Source organism: Nelumbo lutea, chromosome 3, assembly GCF_056320005.1.
Source record: "Nelumbo lutea isolate HS-2025 chromosome 3, American lotus-T2T, whole genome shotgun sequence".
NCBI classification, from domain to species: Eukaryota; Viridiplantae; Streptophyta; class Magnoliopsida; order Proteales; family Nelumbonaceae; genus Nelumbo; species Nelumbo lutea.
Window position 1 is genome coordinate 61,186,992 of NC_142686.1, and position 15,160 is coordinate 61,202,151.

At 38.0% G+C, this 15,160-nt stretch overlaps 1 protein-coding gene and 1 long non-coding RNA gene across 2 annotated transcripts; both read right to left on the minus strand.

The window, feature by feature from the left end:
- Positions 1-3,510: 3,510 nt before the first annotated feature.
- On the minus strand, positions 3,511-4,800 carry LOC148865254 (uncharacterized). Its single transcript, XR_016109105.1, has 2 exons — positions 4,106-4,800; positions 3,511-3,942 (listed from the first exon to the last, which is right to left on the minus strand). It is a non-coding gene; the product is annotated as an uncharacterized LOC148865254 (long non-coding RNA).
- Positions 4,801-9,142: 4,342 nt separating this feature from the next.
- LOC148865255 (uncharacterized) lies at positions 9,143-12,340 on the minus strand. Its single transcript, XM_088976369.1, has 5 exons — positions 11,776-12,340; positions 11,411-11,583; positions 10,498-10,507; positions 10,063-10,398; positions 9,143-9,756 (listed from the first exon to the last, which is right to left on the minus strand). The coding sequence occupies exons 1-5, from the start codon at positions 12,338-12,340 to the stop codon at positions 9,143-9,145; spliced, it is 1,698 nt and encodes a 565-aa protein (XP_088832495.1).
- Positions 12,341-15,160: the final 2,820 nt, after the last annotated feature.

Sequence of the window (15,160 nt, forward strand, 5' to 3'; positions counted from 1 at the left end):
CTAATCCCATTAGGAGGTTTCTAGATCTGAATCACATTTAGATCTGGACCCTCTGAGTGGATAGGATTAAGACCCTATCCTATCTGCTAATCCATCTCAGAATTTGCCATTTTAATTAACTAAATAAATAGCCCAGTTCGAAATGGGCTTTAGGCCCATTAAGCTTATGTGCTCACTCAACCTTCCTAACTGCTGCTCAGTTGGGCTTCCTTGTATGGCGTGGGACCCAAGCATTGATCTACACATCAGCCACATGGGTTCGGCCCAGCCTTTGTTACAAGGCTTGGTCGAATACACTGTTAAAGACAGTGCATCCCATGAAACCCATCAAATGGGCTTTATGGGCCCAACACTTACCCTAAGTGGTCCTTGGGCCAAGCCACCTTGTAACACCCAGGGACTGTGGGCAGATGCAAGATTAGCCCATCAGGTATTATCCTCAATGGTCTTACACTTAACCTCTCAGCCCTTAATGATCATACACTGCCCGACAAGAGAGGACCTCTCCCTCGGCTTCAAGGAACAGTATTGCACTCTCCACTTATATGGATCCTGGGAATTAAAACCTTTTGCAAACATTTTAGAAACCATAATATATATACTTTTATATTTCATATAAAATATACTTTGCAAAACAAATCTCAACGGTTGAAATCGGCTGCTGGCAGTCTTGGTTTCCAACAGTGAGAGCGCATCCCCGATCATTACCTTTGTCCGACAAAGGGGCTGATCCTATCATTATGATCACCCACTCAGATGAATTCTCGGATTGTCCCAACATACCCAGGTTTTGACTCCCGCTAAGGATCTCACTGATTGGTACATCAAAGACACCCCGATCCGACACCTAGTGCAGTATCATAATCGAGTCTAGGGGTCGGGTGTAACTTTCCAGTTTTGCCCATCAATCTCCAAGGTCCAAGGCAATACTGGAAATCTGGTCCAGTTCAAAGATTCAATTAATCCCACACTGTATGTGCCTGGGGTCTCACCCCGGTAGCTGAGACAAGCCACCTCAACCGACTTGATGGCACCACAGTGTCAGCCTTGTCAGGATAGGTCTCCCCAGATCGACCCACTGGCTGTGAACTTTCTAAACTAACACGAGTCTCAATAAGTGTCCAGTTTAAGGGTATTACACAGAAACATACCAAGGGAACATGAATCAAATATGCACTTTTATTCATTTACAATAAACTCATAAAGTACATCAATTTTGATTGAAGCTAAGGGCATACAAAACTGTCTAACACCACTGGTGACCCGATCCCTGATGAAGTGATAATCCACCTCCACATGTATTGTATGGGCATGATAAATTGGATTTGCGGTGAGATAGGTTGCTTTGACATTATCGCACCAAAGCACAGGTGGGGAGGAAATAGGTATGTGTAATTATTTTAGCAGAGATGTGAGACATACGACTTCAACTGTAAGGTCAGTGAGTGCATGAAATTCAGCCTTTGTGCTAGACTGAGCAATAGTGGCTTGTTTATGAGCCCTCCAAGTAATTAAATTTTTGCCAAGAAAAATGACCATTCCTCTAGTTGATTTTCGGTCATGTGGACAACTGATCCAGTTTGCATCATAGTACCCATGGACGGATAGGTCAACAGTGGAAGTGAAGGATAGACAGTGATCAATCGAGCCTTTTAAATAATAAAGAATTGTTTAACAAAACTCCAATGAACATCAGTAGGCTGTTGAAGGAACTTACATGCTTTGTTCACATTGAATGCAATATCTGACCTAGTGATGGTGGCATACTTTAGAGAGCCAATAGCGCTACGATATTGAGAGGGATCTTCAAGAGGCTACCCTTCATACTTGGAAGGGGAAGAATGTGCAGGGAGAAGTGTAGCAATTGGTTTTGAATATGCAAGATGACACCTATGAAGAATGTTGAGTATGTATTTGCGCTATGAGAGTTGTAGTCCTGAGGAGGTGGAGTGAACCTCTATGCCAAGAAAATGATGGAGTGTCCCAAGATCTTTGATCGCAAAAGAGGTGGCACGGTGATTTATGACTGACGAGAGAGTGTATTCATCATTTCCAATGAGCAATGAGTCACCAACATAAACAAGCAGATATATAAGAACCATATCATGATGATAAATAAAGAGAGAAGAGTCGGAGTTAAAGGCCACAAAACCAAACTCAACCAGCTTGGTGCTTAGCTTAGAGAATCAAGCACGGGGTGCTTGTTTCAAACCATAGTGAGTCTTTTGCAGTAGACAAACATGAGAGGGGTATTGCAAATCCTCAAAGCCTTGAGGTTGGTGCGTATAAATAGTTTCATGTAAATCACCATGCAAGAAAGCATTACTGACATCAAATTGCTGAATCTGCCACCCCCTGTTTAGAGAAATTCCAATAATAGTTCTGATAGTGGCCGATTTTACAACTAGGTTGAAGGTATCCTCAACATCAATGCCGGGTTGTTGAGAGAACCCTTATGCGACCAACCTCGCTTTGTAACGTTGAATGGTGCCGTCAGAATTTTGCTTAATTCGAAAAACCCACTTGGAGCTGATAACGTTCATGTGGGATTTGAAGGGTACGAAAGTCCAGGTACCATTTTCCATGAGGGCATCAAACTCCTCACACATAGATTTGCGCCACTCAACTTGTTTATTTGCTTGAGAAAAGGAGGTTGGTTCAATAGGCAATGTAGAATAATGAGATAGTAAAGCCTCTAATAATGGATGTCGTGTAGATGCATGGGACTAAGATCTCGTAGTCATAGAATGAGACCGAACCGATGGAGGTGTCGTTGGGTGTCTCTCATGATGGAATCCATCGATTTTATCCTAAGCTCAGGGGAGGGAGTGGGTGAGTTTGGAGAAGGAAGGTTGTTTGGTAGTGGTTTTGGTGAAGGAGAAATTGGAGGAGAAGGATCGGGTGCAGGGTGGATGATAGAGGGAGAAGAAATGTAAGTGCCTTGGTTAATAGAAGGAGGTGATGAAGGTGCACTGGTAGCAAACGAGAATACTGTTTCATGAAAAACAACATCCCGACTAATGAGAACACGACCTGTGAGTGGATTTAAACAGTGATAGCCTTTATGATCTTGTTGTATCCAATAAAGATATAAAGAGAGGACTGGTACGTGAACTTTTGTTTATTAAATGGGAAAAGGTGAGGATAGTAGCTGCAACAAAAAACTTTCAAGATGGAATAGTTGGGTTGTTGTTTGAACAAGAGTTGATACGGTGAAGATCCGTGTAGAATAGGTGTGGGCATGCGGTTGATGAGAAAAGCAGCCGTTTGGATGGCCTCATCCCAGTATGACAAAGGCATACAGGAATGAGAAAGTAAGGTTAATGCGATTTCAGTAAGGTGTCTATGTTTGCGTTTCGGAGCACCATTCTGGGCATGAGCATGAGGGCAAGAGACACAATGATGAATCCCATTCTGTTTCAAGTAAGCATCAATGGAGCGAAATTCGCCCTCCCCCAATCAGATTGAAATTGTTTTATCTTGCAAGAGAACAAGCTTTCAACCAAAGTTTTAAAGCACAAGAATGTTGAGCATCAGATTTGTGAGATATAGGAAACACCCAACAATATTTACTATAATCATCAAGAAACATAATATAATAATGAAAACCATTATGTGAAACTACAGGTGCAGGACCCCAAATATCAGAGTAAACTAATTCTAGGGTAGATGATGAACACTAGTGTATGGTAGACAATGACTTTTTGAATTAAGACAATGATGACAAACAGTAGAAGAAGATGCAGCCGAAGAACCAATAGTAGAAAGAACTTGTTGAACAATCTTGAATATTGGGTGACCTAATCGATAGTGCCAAGAATCATAGGAGTCAATAGTGTGATATAAAGCAACAAGAGATGGTGCGTCCGGTGGCAAAAGTTCATAGAGACCATTCTTATTGAGACCACGCATGAGGAGGTTCCCCGAGGATTGATCCTTCACCTAGAGTAAAATTCAAAATAGCAGTTATTGTCTTTAGCAAACATACTGACTAATAAAAGGTTTATAGTAATATTAGGGACATGGAGAATATTGGTAAGATGAAAGAGCCTATTATTGATAGAGAAAGAAGGATCAACAACATGAAAAATAGCCAAACCTGTACCATTAACAATTCGAATCTGATCAGCCCCAATATATTTGAATTTGCTTTGTAGGTTGTTCAGATTGGCTGCGACATGATAAGAGGCTCTAGAGTTGGATACCATGCTGAATCGGTGGAGGAATGAGAGCTACTTGCTTGAAAGGCATGAGCTGGGATAGATGGTTGTTCACCAATGAAGGAGACATCAAAGCGACTATAACATTGTAGAGCATTGTGATAGAGCTTATTGCAGAGTTGGCATCTTACTGCACTCAGATTGCTATTCTAGGAATCCTGAAAGTCGCCCCATCCACCACCACCACGACCTCTGCCCCTTCCACAACCCCTATTTGAGGCAAGGAGGGTCATTGTTAATTGGGATCCATGGAGGGAGTGAAACTAAATGGCAGTTGAGAGGCATATTGTTTACTTGTAGTATTGGTAGAAGAGTCACCAAGAATAGAAGAATTACATTGCAAGAGCCAAGCTTCATTATTTAGAAGTTGTCCAAAGAGATAAAAAATAGTAAGAGAAGAGAAATCAGATTTATTTGTTACTGAGGTAATGAATTAATGGATCATAATCAGGCCCGAGTCCATTAAGAGTGCTGAAAAGAAGATCCCGGTTGTGGACAAGTTCAGACACGGCAACCAACTTCTCTGCTATGATCTTTATCTTTCGTATATATTTAGTAATTGAGGAAGAGCCTTTCTTAATGTTCATGAGCTGCATGCATAGTTGGAGAAGCAGAGCTGGTGAGGGGGATGTGAAGGATTCTTCTAATGCCTTCCAAACACCCCTTGATGTTCTGAGGCCGATAGTTTGATTGATGATGCTTTTAGTGAGTGAGGAGATAATCCAACTCATGATAAGTTGATCAATTTGATCTAGATGAAGTATTCGGTATTTGGAGTTTACTGCCCTCTAGAGAATACTGTCTATGGAGGACATGTGAGTGTTCCATTTACAATTCCTTCAATTTCATGGGTTCTGAAAACTAGTACAAATTGAGCCCTCTAAGCAACATAATTTTCCCCAGTGGGTTTTATGGGTAGAAAGTGGGTAATGTTCGAAAAATTGATAGAAGATGAGAGGCTAGTTAATGTATTGGGAGAGATGGTTGTCAATGGGATGTTGGTTGAGGAGCTCTCTCTCGCCATTGGCTCTGATAACATGTGCGATTAGAAGTAAACAACAAAATAGAGGAGAAAGAGTGTGCGATAAGATAGACAAACCAAGAGAATGTGCGATGAGATATACACAAGACAAACATTGAGAAGAGAGAGACGAGGGAAAGAGAATGCTTCTTTAGCAAAGGTTGATGGATTGTGTTGCTGTTATGTAGTCGATATATATGCACATTGAGAGTTGTGTTTATACATAATTACTAGGAGTTTGATTTATACAAGAATAACTACCAGTTCTGGCTTTTCTAGAAATACAACCCTATCTTATCTAGGATTTACATCTTAAGTCTTATCTTCACAACAACGAGAGTCCTCTTGGACTGGTGCACTAACACTTTTCAACTCTAAAAGCCCAATTTAAGAAATGAACTCCATTATCATCTAGTTGGAAACAATCACCTTCATGTGTCTCCATTCTCAACCCTAGATTTTTCTCTTTAGAAAGACAATGCAACCCATTGTCCTATTCCGTGACAGCTTAGTTAAAGTGATGGAACTAGAATAATAGGTGGAGATTGACAAAATCTTCCCCTCAAATAAAAACCTGAGTTCGGTGACTAAAATGAAGTGGGTATTTTAAATGTATTTTCTTTTTACATTGGAAACAGAGGTATGCAGAGTGATGAGAAATGAAATGACCGAAGAGAATTTATAAAGAGAAAAAAGGCCAAATGGTGGAAGAGTTCGAGAAAAATGCTAATAGTCGATTGAATTGGCCTTGTAAATCATAATGTGTGTGTGATAGGTATCAAATTCCACTCTATGGCCCTCAAAAGTCAAATTTTACTATTCGCTCGGTCGGGTTATTTTTGGTTTATAAATTTATAAACCTAGACCAACCCGATTGTTCTTCTTGTACATTTTATCAATCTAAAACTGACCGACAACATCAATAAACCGAACATATTGGGTCGAGTCGGATCAGTTTAGTCGGTTTGGTTGGTTTGGAATTCTTTGTGAACATCCCTATTTTACAGTCTTAGCATTTCATGTCTCGGTTGTCATAGTTAGTTGACTATGTTGTCTAGAGTAGTCAACTATGTCTTACAGTCAGGATAATGTTGCCTAATAGACAACCTAACACTTAAAAACCTTTGAAATTCATATCCATTGGATTGGAAACTCTTCCATTGGCTTTCAACATCTATTTTCTTGATTGTAATATTCTTGTTTAAGTTCTTAAAAACCTAGGAACCAAATCCATTCAAATTGATGGTTTCTAAGGTTGATTATATTGACTTTAGTATTTTTGAGCATCTAGTGAGTGCATCATACAACTAATTACATCAAGGCCCTAAAATGTAAATACAAAATGACCTCAATTTGATGTAGTCCTCTCCTCAATGTGGTGTTGTAGTAGATGTCCTTTGAATAAATCTAAAAACATTTAAGTTGTTCAATAGCCTTGATGCTTGAAATGCTTGGAGTTTCGTAAGCTTAGAGAGGTGATGATGGTGTAGAAATCTTTGAAGCACAAGCAGCCAAATCAGTAAAAGTTCTATTTATCTTTGATAGCATTTTAACTTTGACACATTTTTTTGGCCTAGAGAATCTTACTAAGGATTTGCTACACACTTAGTTACACCATTCGTATTCTCAATAAGTTCATTATCACCAAAATATATAGGATAACATAATGCTCTGTGTTTTAATTGCTTATCTTTATTGAAAGTTGGAATTGTTATTATTATTATTATTATAAGCTAGCAGTTTGAGTTAAAACATGGTTAGAAATCTGTCTAATAAAATTGATATAAATTACAAGTAAAAAGATTTAAAACTAAGTCTTTAGGTAGAAAGGTAATAAATCCATTAATGCTCTATTTTTCATTTGTTTAAAATTGTTATGTGCAATGCACATGCACATTCATTACTAGTTAAAATTATTGTGCATGGATTTAATTATTGAAGTTTAATAATGAAAACATAGATATCTTAAATATAAAATTCAATGTAAGAGAATGAATGTTAATACCTCAACTATTGTATTTTTTATCCTCACAATAGAAAATAACCAAATTAAAAATGAGGAGTCTATATATATAGATAGATAGATAGATAGAATAAATTATTACATTATATCTATCATATAATAAGTTTAAAAATTATCTTTACATTATTAATAGAATATATGCTGTATATGTCTTTATTTATTTATATGTTGTATATCTACATAAATACATGTATATATATGTGTGTGTGTGAGATATATTACCAATGCTAGGTTGGAATATATATGAGCTACATCAGTAATTAAATATGTATAAAAGAGTTCCATGCCATCAACATATTATAGTCGCTATATAAATATAAGCAGCCATCTTAGCTTTTAAGTTTATTGAAAATCGACTGTAAAGAAATGGAAGTTATTGAATCACCAATTTTCTTATACCATGCTGTTTCCATTAATTCAAAACAACAATTATATTGGACACAAGTACACGTCTTTATACTCTACATCCCCACCAATTCCACAAAGACATACCTTCCTGCCTCTAATAAAGCCAAGTTAAGAATGTTTATGTGTTTTATTCACCGAAAACAAAAGAATTTTTATGGGTTTACATCGTATATTAATTTCTAAACTTGAACCGTTTGAAGAGTGAAAAAATCCAACAACTTGAGGCTTGCTACATGCATACCTAAAGTTGTAAAAGGAATAGGTAACAATAGCTCCGTCAAATTAAATGCTATAAATAGTTTTTGATGTGCTAGCTGAGTTATGAGTTCTTGGTTTGAAAACAAATTGGTTCTCAAAACAAAGAGTTAAAGAAATAAAATGGGAAATAGAAAAATCAAATAAATGGAGAATGGTTCAATGGAATTAACTAACCATTCGAACCCTATGTATTTATAGATGAAGAGGTACAGTTTGGGTACAACAATAGTTGGAGAGAGTCAGATAACGTTGAACTCTATCAGATAGAGTTTATCAAAGATTTAAACTCTATCTGATAGGGTCTATCTAGTTAGTTGAGTTCTATCTCAATCTGGATAGAGTTACATCTGTAGAAGGAGATCTATCTGATGACATGGCAGCTCTTGATGACGTGGTAGTAAGGTTATCCTCAATATGCCCCTTCAAGCGAATGGGCATTGGAAGCACATGCAGCTTGTCCATAATAGAAGAAAAACGAGGGGAAGCCAATGGTTTTGTGAAAATGTCAGCAAGCTGATGCAGGGACTGAACATGATGGAGTTGAAGAGTTTTCTTGAGAATATGATCCTATAGGAAGTGAAAGTCGACTTCAATATGACGTGTCTGAGCATGGAAGATTGGATGAGCTGCAAGGTAACAAGCTCCGACATTATCACAATAAAGTGATGGAGTAGATGGAAGTCAAGCTCCAAGATCCTGTAAGAGAGGCTACAACCAAATTAATTCGGTGGTAGTATTGGCAAGGGACTGAAACTCTGCTTCTGTATTGGATCTAGCAATAGTTTGCTACTTCTTAGCACCCCAACTCAATAGATGTGAACCAAGATAAACACAATACCTGCTAGTAGACCGGTGGTCATCAAGGCATCCTGCCTAATCAACATTAGAAAAAGCCAAGAGTCTGGTAGAGGATGGAGAGGAGAAGAACAAAGCGTGATTTAGGGCAAAAATAAGGTACTGAAGAATATGCTTTACTGCTATACAATGTTCACCAGTGGGATTACGTAAAAACTGACAAGCCTTGTTGACTGCGAAACTGATGTTAGGCCTAGTGAGAGTAAGATACTGTAGTCCGCCCACAATACTCCTATATTGAGATGGGTTAGAGAGAGGAGACCCATGAAGTGTAGAGAGTTTAGCACTTGCCGCCATAGGAGTAGAGAGAGGTTTAGCACCAGATAGCCTAGCACAATGATGAAGATCACTAATGTATCAGCGTTGGCAGAGATAAAGTCCAGTGTAATCCCTTTGAGCTTCAATACCCAAAAAATAGTGGAGATCACCAAGATCCTTGAGTTGAAACATACGACTCAGTTTGGCAATAACATAATTGATAATAGCTAAGGAAGTGCCAATAAGTATAACATTGTCCACATATAACAACAAGTAGATACGGTGAAGACCATGAGAGTAAATAAAAAGAGAGGGATCACAGCTAGGGGTATGAAATCCTAGTTCAACAAGCTTAGAGCTAAGGCGTGAGAACCAAGCTCTAGGAGCCTGTCGAATCCCATAGAGGGCTTTAGATAACTTGCACACATGATTGGGCCGATCTGCATCCTCAAAACCCTTAGGCTGCATGTAAATATTTTCAGTTACCAGACCATTGAGAAAAGCATTATCAAAATCCAGTTGCTGAATAACCCATTGATGAGAAATGACAAGAGAGAAGATAGTACAAATGGTAGTGGGCTTAACAATAGGACTAAAAGTGTTAGAAAAATCCACACTTGGTATTTTCGTAAAACCTTGTGCAACAAGCCGGGCTTTATATTGATCCACAGATCCATCAGGTTTCAGTTTGACCTTGTAAACCCATTTGGAACCTACCACATTCATCAAGGCATGATACGGAACAAGATCCCAAGTCTTATCCTAAACAAGAGCTTGAAACTCCTTGGTCATCACCTCACACCAATGACGATGCTTAAAGGCTTGGGAATAAGTGCTAGGTTCAGATTTAGTAGCAGCAACAGAAGCAGTATAACAGAGGGGCAGAGGGTACCGAGTAGCAAAAGAGGCTTGAGCGCACATGGACCCAGTGACCATAGAATGAGTGCGCCGAACTGGAGCAGGGACAGGTTGTGTGGTGTTCATTAAATTCTGAACCAACCAAGTCCGAGGTTAGGTGCCTGGAAGTTCATCTGAAGCAGAAGGAGGACCAGCGCTTGCAACATCATTATCACTAGAATCAGAATTGGGTACATCTGTCTCAGAAGATGTCTGGGGTGATGACGAAGCTATAAGAATAGGTGATGATAGTCGAGACATACATATTGGCCGTAAGTGAGGAATCTGGAGTTGAAGATGGCGATGGAAAGCCAAGGAACCAATCTTCGTCAAAGATGACATGGCGGCAGATATAAATTCATCCTGTTTGAACATCATAGCAGTGGTACCCCTTGTGAGAGGAGTTGTACCCCAAAAATATGCAGAGGGAAGAACAAAAATCCATTTTATGTCTTCGTCTGTACAACAGACATAAAATGGATAACATGCACAGCCAAAGGTGTGAAGTAGAGAATAATCTGGTGTACGCTGAAATAAAAGTTCATATGGTGACTTGCCTTGAAGAGTCTGTGATGGAATGTGATTGATTAGAAAAATCATAGTTTCAGCTGCATCAAACCAAAAATTCTGGGGGAGAGAGGCGGCGACCAGTAAGGTGAGGTTGGACTCTATCACATGGCAATGCTTCCTTTTAACCATGCTATTTTGCTCATGAGTGTGCGGACAGGTGAGGCGGTGTCTGATGCCTTGAGAGTCAAGGTATTGTGAAAGTCTCTGGTATTCCCCTCCCCAATCAGATTGAATACATTTAATTTTTCTATCAAATAATAGCTCAACATGCCGTTTAAATTTGAGAAAAATCTCAAACACATCAGATTTATGGCACATAGGAAAAATCGAAGAAAATTTAGAAAAAGCATCAACAAATAACACATAATATTTAAAACCATTATTTGACTCATCTGGGGTTGGTCCCCATACATCCAAATAAATAAGTTCTAAAGGATTATTGTAAGACGATGATGAACTAGGGAGGGGAAGATGATGACTTTTCCTAACTGACAAGCATGACAAACTGAAATATCAAACGAACCATGATAAGGAAGACCGGACTAAGACAACACTTGTCGAACTACTTTAACTGAAGCATGCCCAAGTCGATGATGCCAAACTCGAATTGATGCTTTACTGCTGGAAGACAAAGGAATGGATGCTGAAGTGGGAAATTGATAGAGTTCACCTTTACTGGGCCCATGGAGTAGAACTCTCCCCATATGATCCTTCAAGAGAAAATATGAAGGATGAAATTCAAAGACAACAATTTTATCTTTGGTAAATTTGCTGATAGAAAGTAGGTTCTTTGTAATAGAGGGAACATGATAGATATCCTTAAGATAAAATTTATTTTTATCATGAGAAATAACAGAAGAACCAATATTTTTAATTTCCAAACCTACGCGATTAACCAACTTTCACTTGGTTAGACCCACCATAGTCTGATCGAATCTGCAGATTGTCCAGATTGGACGTGATGTAGTGTGTGGCTCCAAATTCCGGATACCAGGCCAGACCAAATTGTGATGAAGAACTAATGTGAATAGTAGCAACTGGATCTAGTGTGGGATTCTGAGTAGGTTGTCGATCTGGACCAAGATAGGAGATATCAAACCTATATCTATACTTCCAAACACCATGGCCAGGGATGCTGCACAACTGACAGATAATATTGCTACGTCCATGACCTCTTCTAGAACCATCATTCTGGTTCCCACGGCCGCCTTTGCCTCTATCACGCTGTGAACTATTGCGCGACTACTGGGAGTGTTGTGAGTTACTTTTATTGTTTGTAGCAAAATTGACAGAAGCTCCATCATCAGAGTTAGTAAAATGATTTTCTTTGAGCCAAGACCCATGATTGAGTAATTGGCCAACAATATCTACAATTATCAGTCTATCAAAATTAGGTCTAGTAGCAATAGCAATAATAATGGACTCATGTTCAGATCCAAGTCCACTCAAAATACACATAAGATCTTGTTGAGAGACTGGTTCAAAAATAGCAGAAAGGTTGTTAGTAATACCTTTGGCCTTTTGTATGGATTCAGAAATAGAAAGAGTACTTTTCTTGATGTTGTGGAGTTGTCTCTTTAATTGCAAGACTCTAGAACGTGAGTGGGAAGTAAAAGGCTCTTCCAACGCACTCCAAACTTTAGAGGATGAGGACATACCTTCGACCTGAACTAGGATACCCTCAGTAAGTGAAGAAACGATCCAACTGAGTACTAGTTGATCCAGTTGATACCAGTGATCGAATGTTAGGTTGATAATCTTCCTTGATGGACCTTCAAGATCATCAATATCTTCAGGAGGAATAGGAGTCTTCCCTTCTACGATACGCATGAGTTTGTTAGTATGAAGAATGGGAAGAAGTTGTGTTCGCCATAGCATGTAGTTGTCACTATTCAGCTAGATAGGGAGATAGTGAGAGACATTTGGAATTGAACCTGGTGGGCCTGTTGTAGATGGTGGTGTCAACGACCCTAGGTTGTTGATCTCTCCTCCTATCGAGCTATTGAAAGAAGCCACGAGAACTAGCTCTGGTACCAAGTTAAATAAATAAAACAAGAAATCGAAAAATCAAATAAATGGAGAATGGTTCGATGAAATTAATGAACCATTCGAACCCTGTGTATTTATAGATGAAGAAGTACAATTTGGGTACAATAATAGTTGGAGAGACTTAGATAATATTTAACTCTATCAGATAGAGTTTATCATATATTTAAACTCTATCTGATAGGGTTTATCTAGTTAGTTGAGTTCTATCTCAATCTGGATAGAGTTACATCTGTAGAAGGAGATCTATCTGTAGATGGAGATCAATTTGATGACATGGCAGCTCCTAATGATGTGGCAGTAGGGTTATCCTCAATACAAAGCACGAAAATCATGTTGTTCTTGGTTTTGTTTCCATAATTGAAACCAAAGTCTTTTATCTTGAGTTTTTGGTTTGACATATTTTCATTCGGTGATTTGATATCATGTTTCATAAATAATAATAAATGATTTTCACAAAAAAATATCTTTCTTCAAAAACTTGTTTGTTTTTCTAAAAATCATAACTTTGATGGTTTCTAAAATAGAATTGTTCTTTTAAAGAAAAAACCAGCTTGTATTTGCTTCCACTGTGTTTGGTTGCAATGTAAATAAATTTGTACTGATGCAAAACTATGGCAGTGCAAATGATTTGAGTGTAAATTCTAACCTATTTTTGTTTCAAATTTTAGTTTATTTTATTTAATTGCAATATGAATGAAGTGAATTAAGACATAAAGAAGAATAAAGTAAAACCCAAAACAAAATTAAATGAGAATTTGCATTTTTTTATTTGCACTGCCATGCATTTATACTAGTACAAATAAAATTGCACTACAACCAAACACAGCCTAAACTTCTTTCCACCAATATAATCATCATCATTAACTATTAGAGAGCTTATTTAATGTACATTTTCTAATCCAACTTGAAGGCTCTTGAAAACATTAGAGAGAGAGTGAGAGAGAGAAATAAATAAATATGCAAGTGGGGGTATATGTATGTTACTTAAAAGACATCGTAGAAAGTGAATGATTTATAAAAGACAACAGAAATGCTATTTAGTGAACCTATACGGCTATACTACTTGACAATCATTAGATTCTCTATATTTAGTGATATTCTTAATTACTGCTATTCAATTCTTTAATCTCCTTATTATTATATTATTCGCTTGCTTTTCATGAGAGTCTTGGGTTAAACTGCAAACTGCCAAGCCAAATCTGATCAGGAGATAATTAATAAGTTTGAAGTTGGTCCTTGGCTAGCTTTTAGGAATATAACATATTTCAATCCCCCACTAACCTGGATTTTGATTGGTTTAATTTACGGGTCGTTGTTGGCAAGTCACAATCTTGTTGATAACTTATTCACTGAAAAGACAAAACAATAACTCATCCATCTCTGTTGTTATCAGACTGACCTTTAATTATTCCATTCTGAATCGATGTGCAATTAATAGACATTTTCACAACCTACTTGAGAAGATAATTGGTGCAATGGACCACTTGGCTGGGATAGTTCATGACAATGGCAGTGCAAAATCATGTGGTTTTGTGCTGTTGTTCCATGGCTGTAGCTTGCACTCATTCCCGGGTAGGGAGTGGCCAAATACTGGTCCTCAAAAGTTATTTTGTCACGTTTACTACAGAGCTAAAACAATGGGGGACCTCTGTTTTGATTTCCTCCATGTTAGTGCCATTGGGTCTTTCATTTTATCTCTCCAAATATATATTTCTTCCCATACTCTGTCATACCAGTTCACCCTGAAGCTGCATTCGCAAGCATGACCAGCAATGTAGGTCCCTACCCTTTAAGACTTGTGTGTGTGAAGGTCAGATTTGGAGCTTTGGGTTTTGAAATAAGTGAAGAGAAGTTGAAGAAGGACCACCTTGGCTCACTTTGGAAGAGTATAAATGTAAATATGTACAATGCAAATACATATAAAATAATACAAATTACAGGGTTTTGCACTCTTCATATATTTGTAATTTGTAGTCCTTCCAAACTGAGCCTTTAGGGTTAATTTGTTCATGTGAAATAAAAGAAAAAAAAGGAAAAAAAAATTGTTCATGTGGGGATAGAACAAGTAGCGTATTCCTTTAAGACCATTACTCAATAATATTATTGGTCCCGGCTATCCAGGTTGCTGAGAGGGGTGAACTGAATGCAGACCTGTTATGTTTTGGCATTTTTTGCACAGTTGACCAAATTCGACCCTGTCCTTTTGAGATTTTACCATGCATTATACCAAACAATATCCCCTTTTAAATTATCCTCTTCACAAATATTAAAAAGTAGTGGCTAATTCAGCTGATGATAAATGTTTAAAGAAATGTATGATAAAAACATAGCAGGCCTGGTCCAATTTTCAAGACATCCAACGCATTAGAGAGAATCACATTTTGGTTGCCTGTGGAAGGACAAAACCAGGACCATCTATGGGGAATCAACTTGGGTGCTTCTGAGAATCTCTTATATGTGCCAAAATCAATCAGACATGATTGGTTGATTCAACCTTACAAATTGTTATTTTGCAAACTTTTTTCTTGGTTTGTTTTGGGGCTTTTCCCCATTTTTATCATTCCAAAAACTGCAGTGGTTGCCTTCCTTTTCCATCGAAAA

Coding starts and splice junctions, on each gene's coding strand:
- LOC148865255 (XM_088976369.1), bottom strand. CDS start 12,340: ATGCGTATCGTAGAAGGGAAGACTCCTATTCCTCCTGAAGATATTGAT. Junction 11,584..11,775: donor TTTTGCTACAAACAATAAAA/GTAACTCACAAC, acceptor ATCTTGGTCCAG/ATCGACAACCTACTCAGAAT. Junction 9,757..10,062: donor TGCTTCAGATGAACTTCCAG/GCACCTAACCTC, acceptor TGAATGTGGTAG/GTTCCAAATGGGTTTACAAG.